At 44.0% G+C, this 17,251-nt stretch overlaps 1 protein-coding gene across 1 annotated transcript in view; it reads right to left on the reverse strand.

Annotated features, from left to right (window-relative positions):
• The window catches only part of LOC126240186 (dentin sialophosphoprotein-like), a 94,966-nt gene extending 81,326 nt beyond the window's left edge, over positions 1-13,640 (reverse strand). Inside the window, exon 1 of the mRNA XM_049947907.1 lies at positions 13,590-13,640. Coding sequence (XP_049803864.1) covers positions 13,590-13,640 — 51 coding nt within the window. The remainder of the gene's footprint in view (positions 1-13,589) is intronic.
• Between the last annotated feature and the right edge of the window lie 3,611 nt (positions 13,641-17,251).

Here is a 17,251-nt window from a genome sequence, read left to right on the forward strand (position 1 = left end):
AATTCTGTCAGAGACAGTAAAGGACTTGGAAGAGCAGTTGAAGGGAATGGAAGTGTCTTGAAAGGAAGATATAAGATGAACATTAACAAAAGCAAAACGAGATCAATGGAAAGTAGTCGAATTAAATCAGGGGATGATGAGGGAATTAGATTTGGAAATGAGAGATTTAAAATAGTAGATGAGGTTTGCTATTTGGAGATCAAACTAACTGATGATGGCCGAAGTAGAGAGGATATAAAATGTAGACTGGATATGGGAAGGAAAGCATTTGTGAAGAAGAGAAATAAGTTAACATCGAGTATAGATTTAAGTGTCAGGAAGTCTTTTCTAAAAGTATTTGTATGTGGTGTAGCCATGTATGAAAGTGAAACATGGACGGTAAATAGTTTAGACAAGAAGAGAATAGAAGCATTCGAGATGTGACGCAACAGAAGGATGCTGAAGATTATATGGGTACATCATGTAAATAATGAGGAATTACTGAATAGAATTAGGGATCAGTGGAATTTGTGGCACAACTTGACTAGAACAATGGGCCGATTGGTAAGACACGTTCTGAGGCACCAAGGGATCATCAATTTAATATTAGAGGGAAGCGTGGAGGGTAGAAATCGTGGAGGGAGACCAAGAGACGAGTACACTAAGCAGATTCAGAAGGATGTAGGTTGCAGTAGTTATTAGGAGACGAAGAAGTTGCACAGGATAGAGTAGCATGGAGAGCTGCATCAAACCAGTCTCTGGATTGAAGACTACAACAACAACAACAACAACAACAATCTTATAATTGAACATCAAGTTTTTGCACAATTTTCTCACTATGTCTGTATAAATGTTGTCAATGGCAACATTACTGATTACTGTATCTCTTCTTATGCACTATATGAAGGAGAGTTGGTTTATATGAAGTTACAAGGCATTTGAGTACAACTCCATAATAGATTTGCCCTGAACATTTCAATTAAAATAACCTCTTAACGTTACAGTAGGCACGTATGTCAATCTGTTTGGAAGTTAAAAACTTTAAAAATGTGCATAATTATTTCATAAATAACTCAAAATAACGAGGGAACCCATTGTATCCCGACTATCAACTTCTCATCTATTGTCCGTCAAGAGCACAAGCTGCGAAAAAGGAGGGTGTGGTTTGCATTAATTCTTAATGTAAATGGCAACTCCGTCTACAAATTCGCTTCTCTGAGTGGTTCGTGGTCCCTGGATAATTTAAAATTCTAGGGTAAATTGCTTACTCAGCACTGGCAAAGTGAAACGAAACAAAACTGCCCAACCGTGCTTAATAAATACAGAAACGAGTTGCCGCCATATTGCCACACACCAGTGCTGAACAGCCAGGGAGCCATATTGCGTGCACGAAGTGCATGCGCGATCCGCCAGATGGCCTGCTATTTCCACCCGACAAGCGATCGGCGGCGACCTATCGCCACGGTATGCCCACACGATTCACGAAGGGATCGGTCGTCCATGCGATGGATCGCTGCGATCCGTCGCTCGTGTATGGGACCCTTAAAAGATGCTGACAAATAGGCGTAGAGCATAAATATAATCAGTTTATTATTTTTCAACAAAATCGTGGAACACATACATACATACGTACATACCGGTCGGATATATAAAGTCTCCTTTTCTGAAGTCGATTAAAAACCGCGATCAGTAAGAATGTGAAAACAAATTAATTTATTAATTAAGCCGGCTTTCGCTGGCCAGACTATAATTGAAACGTAATTTTAGGCGTGTTTACCAAAAAAGAGGAAAATTACCAGTTAAGAGGTTGATTGAAGTGGCAGTAAGAGGATGATTCAAGTGGCAGTAAGTCTAGTGAAGTGGACCAAGCGCGAGTTAGACAGTTTTATTCTGGTCATCCAAGAGACAATAGTAATAAAAAATTGTGTAACTCACTACTGAACACACTAGCAGAGTCGGAATCGGAAACTGTAAATTTTGGTAATATTATTAACGTGGTATCTTCCAAATCTCATGCACTTGTGTCTACAATCATTCTGGGAGATGTAGACAACTGTCATGAAAATGACATTGGGCGGCGGGTTGGAAGATCTTTTTTAATGACTACCGAAAAGCGAATGGAATGGATACCAACAGAAAACTGTAATTTTACTGGTGATGCTACGACTCTGAAACACAAATTTAATCACCCTTAGCTAGTAAATACAGGCCTTAGTTTACATACTCAGAGAGGTTGAAAGGTACGTTTTGTTTGTTTGTGTTTTATTTCCAAAGGTAAAATAGCTCTAGAAATTTTACTGGCAACGCCATATTCCACAGATACAATTGCAAGGCCATTCAGTAAACTCAGAAGCTCAAAAAGATGGGTCAGAATAACAATGATCGAAGACAGGTTAAATCGGCTTTCTATACTTATTGTACCAAAAAACCTGTAAATTACGTAGGTGGTCCTTTCATGGGAGATGTGATAAACTCTTTTGCCTAAGAGCCTCGGAAGTTACCTTTAAAACAGATCGCTACTTAAACAATTTCAATTAAATAAAGGCATATTTATATTTAGGTTTATTGATTTATATGTAAAGCAAGATCTCCAGTGGGTGCGCCCCCTACACTATATACACCTAATCTTTCCTGTAGGTGTCTTCGTGTAGTTTGTAAGACAAAAAAAGTGAGAGTGACCCACCTCCTTAAAAATTTAATTCCCCCTCCCTCCCCACCGCCTGTCCAAAAGCTATCCAAGCCCATTGCTACACATCTCCATTTTGTTAAAAATCGTAGCCTAGCAACATCTTGCATTATATCTATCCATAAAGTAATAGTCATTCTGCAATATTCATTCCTTAATGAAATTTGTCATTAAAAATATATTACTTTTTCAATCCAACAGCTCACTTCATGGAATCAATGCTAGAAATAAGAATAATCTTCACAAGGATTTAAAGTCACTCACTCTTGTACAAAAAGGTGTGCATCATTCAGGAACACACATTTTCAGTAACTCGCCAGCAGCCATAAAAAGTTTAACGACCAATGAAATTCAGTTTAAGGGAAGCCTAAAAGATTTATTGGTGGCCAACTTCTTCTACTCCATTGATGAATTTCTCAGTAGAAGCAACTGATTTGTGTGTGTGTGTGTGTGTGTGTGTGTGTGTGTGTGTAAGTACAATCTAACTTCTGCACCATTTCAGTGCAGTAATGTGTTCATTGTAAATAAGTATTATAGTACTTCTATTACATGTTTATTACCTTATAAATAAAAAAACATTTTTAAAAATTTTAAATTCAGTGCATTAGTGTTCGTAAAATGATTCTTTCATATAGCGTTAACTTAAGAAAATGACGATCATTCCACTTGGGACCTGTGGAAGGTACATTAGCTTATTTGTTTCAGTTGTAAATATTTCTCATGTATTATTGTTTTTCTGACATGTTCTACATCCTGGAGGGTCTCCTCACCACGGATCAATTGGAATGAAAGTAAATCTAATCTAATCTTGCAATTTCCCAAATACCTCAAGCATCTACCAGGTACACCACACATTTACTTCGTTAATATTAGTGTGTTCTTCTCTAATTATTCTTGGGAGTACACTTTTTGGTTTCTTTCAAGTGGTGGAGCCTACAAAGGTGAAACTCTTGTCAGCAGCAAATGTACCTTAAAATATAGTTTTGATCATTAGTGCCAATTAGTGAGCCACATGTGTTTAGTACTGTTATCGAAAGATAATGCAGAAAATTGTAGATTTCTTTAAAGTGCTATTTTACGTTAGTATGAAGATCAAATTATATTCTTCCACAATTAGAGATTGAACATTCCTCTGTGTGTGTGTGTGTGTGTGTGTGTGTGTGTGTTTGTGGTACCTTGTTCAAAGACATTACTACCGCAGAGACTCACAGTTGTAGTACACCTAAAAGGGATGTGGAATGTCTTTGAGCTAGCAGCCACTATGCCAGTCCAAGTATTTACAAAACTGCCGTATCTTACATTGCACTCCTTGCATAATATGAAAATTTGTAGGTTAAGTCATAGACCGCAACAATGATCTCACCAAAAACGTCGTTCTTTACATGGTTTATTGCAGTACAGCGTCAGAAGACGTAACAGCAGTGGGCAAACATGACAGACTTGCTTTATTGGCACTTTTTGCCTTTTTGAGGCGTCTTCAGAATTCCTACATGGGAAAAATAAGTAAAAGCAGAGTAGGGGTATGGTGGTGTCTAGCATGAGGAGGTGGTAAAAACTTTTTTTTAATGGTATAAAAACTTTACAGTAAAGGAGGACTTACGTATAGGAACTACAGGTAAGGCACCAGTCATTACTAGACAAAATTTTGGCGTGCACGTAAAATGTAAAAGTAAAAGAATTTTAAAAATAGTTGCCCTAGACTACTAACGAAAAGCCATATTGCAAATTGGTAGTGGAGCCATGAAAGAGGCAACGATCCTTACCTCCGGCGAAGGCATGCAGCTATGGATAGATGGGACTGAACAGCCAATCTTGACACTAGTATTGGTGTACAACACGCGCACACGCTGTGTGAGACTGGCAGGCAGGACGCTGATGTTTCTATAGCATTTTAAGAAAAGTTTTACTCTCTTCCATTCTAGATGGGACCATACCCCAAATCTGCTTTCATGTATTTCTCCGATGTAGGAATTCTGGAGATGCCCCAAAAGGACGCAACGCTTTAATGAAGCTTTTATTTCGCAACCTAAACTGTTTTTTCCTACTGGAAATATATGAGATTTGCTGCACCATGGCCATAGAGTGGTGGGATTTATATGGTACAGATCATATCATGGAGCCAGCTGTTAGTATTATGTAGTAGGTGATTATGACAAGGGAAGGAGATACAATCTGAGTCCATAGTTTTCATTGATAAAGGTTCCAGCCTGCCCTTCAAAGTTGATTTTTCTCTCACCAATGAGACATAACTTCAAGTGAGCCTGAGATCTAAAATTAAAAACAAAAACTAAATTAGCCAGTTGATAGTGTCAACTGTATTTTTTGTATTGTAGAACAGGATGCATTATCTTCTTGCCCCTAACATTGTGCTTGGAGAAGTGTAACATTAGTTATAAACTTCTAAAAACGAAATGTCAGGCGAGTAAAGTTCGATTTTTCTACCTTCACTAATATAGACTCAAGTAGACCTAAGATGGAAACGTCAATGTATTTACGTATTTTGATAAACGTTGCTGACATTTTAGATGTGTAAAAAACAGTGGCACTTAATCTAAGAGTCTGTAGTTATTCTTGAAGCCTTAAGTGTACCTTAACCTGTAACTTACGTTAGTATTGTCAATAACTTTATGTATTTTTGATAAATAATGTAGACATTTAAGATATGGAGATAAAACTGCGATGATTAATTTGAGAGTGCACAGGTTGTTTGAGACGTCAGCTATTCATTAACCTTTAAGTCAGATCAGTAGTATCAACATCCCTTCAGATTTTGATAATAAATACAGACAATTTAGACACAGAAATAGTATTGTGACTTTTTAAGTGGAGATTACATAGGCCAGCTCTTCAGGGTACATACCTATTGGGTGTTTCATTTAAACCGTCAGTAATATTCTCAGCTGTGATTGGGAGATCTAAATTGTCCGTGTGTGTGTGTGTGTGTGTGTGTTTGTGTGTGTGGGTATGCATTGACAGGCAAGCCACCTCCACCTTCACTGCAGGCCTGCCCCATCATGTATACAACCCAATGCAATATACACTCCTGGAAATGGAAAAAAGAACACATTGACACCGGTGTGTCAGACCCACCATACTTGCTCCGGACACTGCGAGAGGGCTGTACAAGCAATGATCACACGCACGGCACAGCGGACACACCAGGAACCGCGGTGTTGGCCGTCGAATGGCGCTAGCTGCGCAGCATTTGTGCACCGCCGCCGTCAGTGTCAGCCAGTTTGCCGTGGCATACGGAGCTCCATCGCAGTCTTTAACACTGGTAGCATGCCGCGACAGCGTGGACGTGAACCGTATGTGCAGTTGACGGACTTTGAGCGAGGGCGTATAGTGGGCATGCGGGAGGCCGGGTGGACGTACCGCCGAATTGCTCAACACGTGGGGCGTGAGGTCTCCACAGTACATCGATGTTGTCGCCAGTGGTCGGCGGAAGGTGCACGTGCCCGTCGACCTGGGACCGGACCGCAGCGACGCACGGATGCACGCCAAGACCGTAGGATCCTACGCAGTGCCGTAGGGGACCGCACCGCCACTTCCCAGCAAATTAGGGACACTGTTGCTCCTGGGGTATCGGCGAGGACCATTCGCAACCGTCTCCATGAAGCTGGGCTACGGTCCCGCACACCGTTAGGCCGTCTTCCGCTCACGCCCCAACATCGTGCAGCCCGCCTCCAGTGGTGTCGCGACAGGCGTGAATGGAGGGACGAATGGAGACGTGTCGTCTCAGCGATGAGAGTCGCTTCTGCCTTGGTGCCAATGATGGTCGTATGCGTGTTTGGCGCCGTGCAGGTGAGCGCCACAATCAGGACTGCATACGACCGAGGCACACAGGGCCAACACCCGGCATCATGGTGTGGGGAGCGATCTCCTACACTGGCCGTACACCACTGGTGATCGTCGAGGGGACACTGAATAGTGCACGGTACATACAAACCGTCATCGAAGCCATCGTTCTACCATTCCTAGACCGGCAAGGGAACTTGCTGTTCCAACAGGACAATGCACGTCCGCATGTATCCCGTGCCACCCAACGTGCTCTAGAAGGTGTAAGTCAACTACCCTGGCCAGCAAGATCTCCGGATCTGTCCCCCATTGAGCATGTTTGGGACTGGATGAAGCGTCGTCTCACGCGGTCTGCACGTCCAGCACGAACGCTGGTCCAACTGAGGCGCCAGGTGGAAATGGCATGGCAAGCCGTTCCACAGGACTACATCCAGCATCTCTACGATCGTCTCCATGGGAGAATAGCAGCCTGCATTGCTGCGAAAGGTGGATATACACTGTACTAGTGCCGACATTGTGCATGCTCTGTTGCCTGTGTCTATGTGCCAGTGGTTCTGTCAGTGTGATCATGTGATGTATCTGACCCAAGGAATGTGTCAATAAAGTTTCCCCTTCCTGGGACAATGAATTCACGGTGTTCTTATTTCAATTTCCAGGAGTGTATATGTGTTATATCACTGTACGGTAATGAGGTTGGTACCATATGTATGCACATACCAAAAATGGTCCAAAAGCCCCATAGACACCCCTGCCAACAAAGAAAGTACTGGTCCTCACCTTCAATGACTAGAGACAGAACGTTCTTACTCACAGGACATACGCTTTAGGAAGTTCCACAGAAGCGATTAGCATTTGAACCATATTAGCTTATGGGTTCAAGGTCAACATCGATATCGTGTGGCAGCACCACTTACTGGTAAAATCTGTCTGTGGCATTAGTTGTCACCCCAAACCAAAGGTAATGGTTCATTGTGACTTGATCAGACATGCAGATAGCCTCGCAAATGAATGAGTGAACCTTACTATCAAATCACTGCATTTGAAACATTTGAAAGAGGGCATATTATTGGCATGAGAAAATGTGATGAATCCAACAAGGAAATTACTGCCTGTATGGGACGAAGCGCTTCGGCAGTGCAAAGAATGTGGCTTTGGCAGTGCAAAGAGTGTGGTCCGAATTGCTCATGGAAGCTCATAAAACAGAATGGGATGGATTAGGTCGCACAACCCATACCAATCCTCGAGAATATCGAAGCCTCATCCAAATGGCATTGCAGGACAGATCTTTGTCCTCCTCGGCTCTGGCACAAAGGTGGATCTCTGTAATACATCATATACTATCGGGGGGTGACCGTCTGTCGCCATTTATTACAGCACGGATGACATGAGCGTCATCCACTTCTCCATCTACCTTCGACAAATGTGCAGAAACGGGCTAGACAGTAATGGTGTATGGAACGATGTCACAGGCGTTAGGTATGGCATCAGGTAGTGTTTTCGGATGAATCCAGGTTCTGTTTGTTTCAAAATGATGGCCACATTTCGGTTCGGTGCAGGCAGGGGAAGTGGCACCCGACCGCCACTTCTTCCTATGAACTGGTGGGAAGTTTCAATTTTGGCAGTAAACAAAGGTCACTTGGGGTTTCGTTACCAACCTAAGAAAATGGCGCGAAAGAAAGAACACTTGTACTAACCTCAATCACTCAACCGCCATCTCCCCCAGAAAAATGGCCAGAAGTTCAAATTCCAACAGGATAATGCATCACACCGCAGTTATCTCTACTAAGCTAAGAAATTCGAGGGAAGATAGCTCATTTGGCCTACCTCCACTAACCTAAGTCACCCGACCGTCACTTCTTCTTATGAACTGGCGCCAATATTGAATTTTGGCGGTAAGCAAAGGTCATTAAAGCTAAAAAAATGATGGAAAAGAAAGGACACTTCTACTAACGTCAGTCACCCAGCCGCCACTTCCTCCTTAGGATTTGTGGGAAAAGGACTAGGACATAAGTCTTTACTTAAACAATTTCAAGCAGTACGCCATCCAGTGTGTTCGGTATGAGATCCAGACTCCAGCTAACTTAGTACACAGCGCCACCACCAGAGGGCGCTCTCATCTGTGACGTAATCCAAGATGGCGGCAAACAGTGTGTTCGCCATGAGGCCTAGTACATATTCACACCGCCAGAGACCACTACCATGGACCTGGAATGAATTTTCGGGAATGGCACGCCCACCTGGACTTGGAAAGAAATACAGGGTGGCGCATGAAATGTGTTACCAATTGTTTCTTTCACAATTTACGACGCTGGGATCTCTACAACAGTACCAGCAGAGCTTGGAAAAACAAATTAGTTACGAAATGACGTGTAATTCACGATACTCAGCAATGGCTGACAATGAAGACTTACGACACAGCAATGATCGGCAATTGTGTTACTTTTTCATGAAACGAAAAGCCTTGTTGTGACTCAGAGACGTTTCCGACAACAGTTTAACACACGATGGGTCCCTTGCAAGAAGACCATCCACAGGTTGTATGATAAATTTGTACAGAAAGAAACAGTATTGGAAACAAAGTGACCTCGACCTAAGCCTGTTTGTTCGCCAGAGAATATTGAAGCGGTACAAGTTGCTGTACAGAGAAGTCCTGGGAAATCGTGTAGAAAGGCAGCAGTGCAACTGGGAATATCCAGATGCTTCATTCAACGCATTCTTAAAAGTGACCTCCATATGTACCCATACAAGATGACCTGTGCACAGAAGCTCTCTGAAGAACGCAAGCAAGAGAGACTACTGTTTGCTCAGTGGGCGGAGGATAGGGAAGAGACTCTCGACAACATTTGGTTTTCAGACGAGGCGCATTTTCATTTAGACGGTGTGGTTAACAAACAAAATGTACGCTTTTGGGCCACTGAAAACCCACAAGTGCTTCATGAACGACAACATTATGCTCCGAGGATTACAACGTGGGCAGCAATTTTCAGTCATTTCCTTTACAGAAACACATACTTCGTCAATAGATGATTGCCTACGATACGAAATAATACTGACCGATCGGTGTGCATATCTCTTAGATTTTCTTACTGCGAGTGCTTCCACTGTGTCTCAGAAAGAGAGTCATAATAGGCTAGAAATTAAAGAAAAAAAGAAAAGGTTGCAACAACTTCTGCATGTTACTGTCACAAGCGATCTTGGTTCTACAAGTACACACAAGTATCCATGTTAAAAGCTGTACTCACTTTACGAATCGAGGTATGACATTACCTCTGAATGAGGTGGTTTTTACTGGGTTCAAAGGGCTCTGAGCACTATGGGACTCAACTGCTGTGGTTATCAGTCCCCTAGAACTTAGAACTACTTAAACCTAACTAACCTAAGGACATCACACACATCCATGCCCGAGGCAGGATTCGAACCTGCGACCGAAGCAGTCGCATGGTTCCGGACTGCGCGCCTAGAACCACGAGACCACCGCGGCCGGCGGTTTTTACTGGGCAAATACCGTGACAGTGATGGTAGGAATGTGTATCATCAGCCAACGATGCAACCTCGTGATAAAATTACCGCATTTTGAAAGTGATTCCGCTAAATAACGTGGTATGTAAGCGGTATTTGCGATTCCCTCACGCCACCTCAGCTAGATAATTCTACAGTAGTTGTAGCGCATTCTGTCTCGAGACCACATCAGAGGTTCTGTGATATACCCAGTGAGTTATAGGCGATGACCGATTGAGAAGGAACACAAACAGAAGTAGTAGATGATGTGCCAACTGAGGTTGTAAGAAAATGTACACTAGCTTCTCAGATCTCTAGTGTTACGCTATCCGCTAGAAATGATGTCTGGGATTTGGAACAGCTCTTTACATTGAAGCACATACTTGCATTGGATCCTATTGACAATCCCTTTAATGATTACAACCACTACTGAATCATATTTCTGGCTCTCTCATATCGCACAGTGAGTCACCAGTATGGGTGCAACAAGGGCAGTTAGTGCGGGTTGCCTACATCAGGGGCAGGTATGCACTCAGAGGCAAACCTATTGTTCTCCTTTGATTGACAGGTACTTAACCTATTGTTCTGTTAAGCGCTTTTCCATGTCACTCCATTTCCATTTGATTGACAGGCACTTAACATATTGTTCCCCCATCCCCTCTCCCAACCCCCTCCCCCCTCGCTGCTACAGGTGTTCATTCAGGTCTGAGTTATTGTAATAGGCCCTCCTCTCACTCTTATCAGTTTGATTGACTACTTAATTAAATTGATTAATTAGTTAAGCTCTCTGGTGGGAAAGTGTCACACCCCCTGTCAAGTCTACCTGGACTTGTAATCAATTTTCGCAAGTGCCACTCCCACCTGGACTTAGAAGGAAATAGTTAGCATCCACCTCGATCCTCTACCGACCGCCACGTCCCCCTACCAACCCATGTTGGCCGTATAATGTGTACTAATGTTTACTAACATGCACTAACGTGTATTAACGTGCACAGTGCATGACGTCATCCAAATGGCTACTATGAAGTCAGCTGATGACACAAGTACTGTTATCCAAGATGGCGGTTTTTTGCGGGAAAATGCCACGCTTCCCTCCCCCATAAAAGTGCCGTGAAGTTCAAATTCCAACAGGACAATGCAGTCTCTACTAACCTATGAAAATTTCGGGAAGGTAGGTCACATTGACTACTTAATTAAATTGATCAATTAATTAACCTCTCTGATGGGAAAGTACCATGCTCCCTGCCACGCCCCCCTGGCAGGAAGTTCAAATTCCATCAGGACAATACAACCTCTACTAACATAAGAAAATGGCGGGAAAAAAGGGTACCTTCAGTAACCTAAGTCATCTGACCGTCACCTCTTCCTAGGAATTGGCGGGAAAAAGACTCAATTGATCGATCGTTTGGAGGGTATTCGATTGTAGTGTATGGAATATTGTTTAAACAATTTAGACTTTAAGTGGAACATTGTTTCTTTAAATAATTTAGGGAATTGAAGGCATTATATGGAACATATGGAAATTAGTGGAGGGGAGGGATCTCATAACAGGAAATTCAAGGTATATTGTTTATTTATAAACAATTCTGGTGTTTGGGGTTGGATTTCTCTTGCTAATCATTCTCTGCTGTTTGGAAACATGTAGGTCCTGCAAGAAACAATTACATGGGGCAAACATGCTGCATAACCTAATGCTCCACACTGTACTCTGGGTGTCTTAACCTAATGTTTGGGCCGTTGTTGGCACTTAAGCTATTGTTCCATTAACTGGTTTTCCATGTCACCCCCATTTCCTTAAACTATTGTACTGCCTTTGATACCAAATTAAGTTATCAGTTATGTCCTCTCACCATGCTCTGGTACACGTTTCGAATTTCACATGCTTTTCGATGCCATTTCTGACGCATTCTCCTTTGTCACTGACCCCCTTAAACTATTGTACTGCGTTTTACATAAATATCATGCAAATTCACGTAGTGTTCTGGACATAACCTGCTGTTCTGCTTCATGTCAGCCACTCATGCACTCCCTCCCATTAACTACTGTACTGTTGAAACCACATTGACATAAAAAATTTATATAATTATTTAAAGCGGTATTCTTCACATGTATGGGGTAGTTTTTCTTAATTCGCAGCATCCTATTGCTTAGTGAAATCGATGGAATATACACTCCTGGAAATGGAAAAAAGAACACATTGACACCGGTGTGTCAGACCCACCATACTTGCTCTGGACACTGCGAGAGGGCTGTACAAGCAATGATCACACGCACAGCACAGCGGACACACCAGGAACCGCGGTGTTGGCCGTCGAATGGCGCTAGCTGCGCAGCATTTGTGCACCGCCGCCGTCAGTGTCAGCCAGTTTGCCGTGGCATACGGAGCTCCATCGCAGTCTTTAACACTGGTAGCATGCCGCGACAGCGTGGACGTGAACCGTATGTGCAGTTGACGGACTTTGAGCGAGGGCGTATAGTGGGCATGCGGGAGGCCGGGTGGACGTACCGCCGAATTGCTCAACACGTGGGGCGTGAGGTCTCCACAGTACATCGATGTTGTCGCCAGTGGTCGGCGGAAGGTGCACGTGCCCGTCGACCTGGGACCGGACCGCAGCGACGCACGGATGCATGCCAAGACCGTAGGATCCTACGCAGTGCCGTAGGGGACCGCACCGCCACTTCCCAGCAAATTAGGGACACTGTTGCTCCTGGGGTATCGGCGAGGACCATTCGCAACCGTCTCCATGAAGCTGGGCTACGGTCCCGCACACCGTTAGGCCGTCTTCCGCTCACGCCCCAACATCGTGCAGCCCGCCTCCAGTGGTGTCGCGACAGGCGTGAATGGAGGGACGAATGGAGACGTGTCGTCTTCAGCGATGAGAGTCGCTTCTGCCTTGGTGCCAATGGTGGTCGTATGCGTGTTTGGCGCCGTGCAGGTGAGCGCCACAATCAGGACTGCATGCGACCGAGGCACACAGGGCCAACACCCGGCATCATGGTGTGGGGAGCGATCTCCTACACTGGCCGTACACCACTGGTGATCGTCGAGGGGACACTGAATAGTGCACGGTACATCCAAACCGTCATCGAACCCATCGTTCTACCATTCCTAGACTGGCAAGGGAACTTGCTGTTCCAACAGGACAATGCACGTCCGCATGTATCCCGTGCCACCCAACGTGCTCTAGAAGGTGTAAGTCAACTACCCTGGCCAGCAAGATCTCCGGATCTGTCCCCCATTGAGCATGTTTGGGACTGGATGAAGCGTCGTCTCACGCGGTCTGCACGTCCAGCACAAACGCTGGTCCAACTGAGGCGCCAGGTGGAAATGGCATGGCAAGCCGTTCCACAGGACTACATCCAGCATCTCTACGATCGTCTCCATGGGAGAATAGCAGCCTGCATTGCTGCGAAAGGTGGATATACACTGTACTAGTGCCGACATTGTGCATGCTCTGTTGCCTGTGTCTATGTGCCTGTGGTTCTGTCAGTGTGATCATGTGATGTATCTGACCCCAGGAATGTGTCAATAAAGTTTCCCCTTCCTGGGACAATGAATTCACGGTGTTCTTATTTCAATTTCCAGGAGTGTAGTTTAAACAAAGGATTGCTAGTAAAAACATCCCACCACTTGCACGATGCCGACACCGCCCCTGCCGCAGCCGCCTCCACAAGCCATTGCCGCACTAAAGCCATTGCGAGCCATCGCTCTCACACCCCGCCGCAGGTGGAAGTTGGGTCTATGTTCGTGTATACAGTTGGAATTCTTCGAGTGTTATACTGACGTCACTGAACTCCAAGTCGCGCTCCTACTGGTCCCATGGGCGATGACGCATAGCTATGGTATGGTCTGGCACCGAGAGAGATATTCCAATGCTTCCCATGATAGCACAGGTTGCATTGTTCCTAGTGATCCTTTCGCCATTGTTTTCTACAGACGAGACTTTCAGGGGTAAATTTATTTTGCACAGATCGCTAAATTGCACTGACAGTTAAACACCACAAAAGTTATCTACAGATCATCAAATACGTACAAGACTGACAAGAATATTGAAAGCCAGGAACATATTTACAATTAAATATTACGATTGCTGCTACAGTCTGACACCGATCGATGTACAGGTAATGTCCCCTCTTGACGGCTATGGTTCTGGAACGAATCACAGTATCTATAGCGAACTCTCGCAAATTTCGTGGTGTCCCAGAAATACTTAACGTGTGCTTTTGTAGGAGTAATCGCGATGTGTCGAGCTGTATTGACGAAAATTCTTGCCCCAACAGATCCTGTTTACAAAAATAGCGCAGAATAATGTGGCAGCCCGTCCATCACGTGTTACACTTCCGGCTTTCAACATACGCAAACGTTGTCACCACTAAAAGTCTGTGCACGCTCTCGAAAACACCGTTAATCGTAAAATCATTCTTGTTGTTTGGAAAGAGAGCACTCTCTAAGCACAGACGGGGAAATCAGAACAATTACGCAAAGAGAATTCAAAGCACTGTCTGCCGGAATTTTCGGTATCCTACAGCTACAGGTCTGGAGATGTCCTAATGCCACAGTGGCGGATGAGTGACGGCATCCCCGACAGAGATGGATGGTCTGCTTCAACTTGACTTTGAACACTAACTTTCTCAGAACTTTCTGTACATACCTTGTCTCCATATTGTTCGAATCAGCTTGTAGACACTCCTACATCCTGGCACAATGGATGTCTTGTAAATGAATAGAGCATTATTACTGTATTTTGTACAAATCACCATATTGCATCGACAATTAAATCCCGCAACGTGCCCTACATATCGTAAAATACAGAAAGACTCTTTCTCAATTACACTACTTTCCCACTGAGGACAGGAGCTTGAATATTAGAGCGCAAAACAGATCTCCAATCTGACAATATGTCACCATATACCGTGTCGATGTAGCAAATGTACATTTCCTATCCTGCACCCTACAAAATAATCCCTTTTGCATGATCCATACATATACTGTGGAGACAGACAGCACCATATATACTCCTCGCAGCACTGGATATTTCCGTGTGAGGTCGGTGGTCATCGACCCCCAATGGGAGATCAGAATGCTCTCAGTGCACCGAAGTCACTCTCAGAACTGTTCTACAAATTCGGAATCGTTTCCCCCTCGGCACAAACACGTTACTGTTTCTGGTCTGGACCTGCTTTCTTGCTCGCTTTTCTACACACATCTCCAGACTCAGGAATTACAAGAACACACCTATTCTCGCATGGTTCGCCATAATATAACATTTTCGTGGTACTTCTCGATATCAAGCTTACAGCAGTTGACCACTGGCAATTGAGGGTGAAGCTTTGACAGTGCCAGCCACTCGTGCTGGCGAAACGTCAGAAAAATCATTAGATGAACGTCGGCCGAAGAACCCGAGACAGAAGCCAATAGGCAGTTTGTCAACAAGTGGCCACGAAAGCCTTAACAATTTTGTGTCACAGCAGTATCCTACCGATTGCTCACGCAACGAAATTCCTAAGATATCGACTGGAAATTATTTCTCTACAAAACCCGAAACATTAGATAGGTCGGGGCGTGTTGCAAACCACTGACTAACTAGCAGCTTGTCACGTCTGCGAAGACACTTACACGGAAACTCGAGAAAAATAGAGAAAACTGATATTTCCACTCGTGAATACCGATGCTGGTGATGTAGCAGATTCAAAATCAACCCTGTAATTTACAAGGGCAACTAAGGTGTTTCTACATCTACATCTACATGCTTACTCTGCAATTCACATTTAAGTGCTTGGCAGAGGGTTCATTGAACCACAATCATACTATCTCTCTACCATTCCACTCCCGAACAGCGCGTGGGAAAGACGAACACCTAAACCTTTCTGTTCGAGCTCTGATTTCTCTTATTTTATTTTGATGATCTTTCCTACATATGTAGATTGGACTCAACAAAATATTTTCGCATTCGGAAGAGAAAGTTGGTGACTGAAATTTCGTAAATAGATCTCGCCGCGACGAAAACGTCTTAGCTTTAATGACCTCCATCCCAACTCGCGTATCGTATCTGCCACACTCTCTCCCCTATTACGTGATAATACAAAACGAGCTGCCCTTTTTTACACCCTTTCGATGTCCTCCGTCAATCCCAACTGGTAAGGATCCCACACCGCGCAGCAATATTCTAGCAGAGGACGAACGAGTGTAGTGTAAGCTGTCTCTTTAGTGGACTTTTTGCATCTTCTAAGTGTCCTGGCAATGAAACGCAAACTTTGGCTCGCCTTCCCCACAATATTATCTATGTGGTCTTTCCAACTGAAGTTGTTAGTAATTTTAACATCCAGGTACTTAGTTGAATTTAGAGCCTTGAGAATTGTACTATTTATCGAGTAATCGAATTCCAACGGATTTCTTTTGGAACTCATGTGGATCACCTCACACTTTTCGTTATTTAGCGTCAACTGCCACCCGCCACACCATACAGCAATCTTTTCTAAATCGCTTTGCAACTGATACTGGTCTTCGGATGACCTTACTAGACGGTAAATTACAGCATCATCTGCGAACAACCTAAGAGAACTGCTCAGATTGTCACCCAGGCCATTTATATAGATCAGGAACAGCAGAGGTCCCAGGACGCTTCCCTGGGGAACACCTGATATCACTTCAGTTTTACTCGATGATTTGCCGTCTATTACTACGAACTGCGACCTTCCTGACAGGAAGGATGTCTAGAGACCCGGTAAACGTGTCTCCCACATGCTAGATGCACACACCACAATAGATTTTTCCTCAACTAAATAAAGGCGCGAAATGTGCAGAAGCAATCAACCAAACAATTTACATGGAAGGGCAAACGCACCTCCGTATTCAATCTCAGATTTCCACGCGATCACAAAAGCTATGCAACACATACTAAGTATTAGTTCACAATTCGATAGTCTAGAGGACAACACGTTAATTCATCTACATTCCTACACTCCAACAGGCCTCTCTATTCTGACAGCTCCTACCGTTAAAGGGCAACGTGAATCATCCCTGCACAGTTCACTGGCGCTGCAGGCCGAGCACGCACAGGCAGGATCAATCATTCTAAGAAATCGGTCACATATATATTTTGTCCCTGTACTTACAACTAAATGTTACGATCGCGGTCTCAGTTGAACGACAGTCGACAATGAGGGAACTATCATAAATACGCCCTTTTGGCTGCTATGGCTCCCAAAATAGGAATATCAGTACCATTCTTATGACTTTACATACTCTTCCCTTTGCTGTCACAGTTCTAGACGTCAAATCCATACCTT

Source organism: Schistocerca nitens, chromosome 1, assembly GCF_023898315.1.
Source record: "Schistocerca nitens isolate TAMUIC-IGC-003100 chromosome 1, iqSchNite1.1, whole genome shotgun sequence".
NCBI classification, from domain to species: Eukaryota; Metazoa; Arthropoda; class Insecta; order Orthoptera; family Acrididae; genus Schistocerca; species Schistocerca nitens.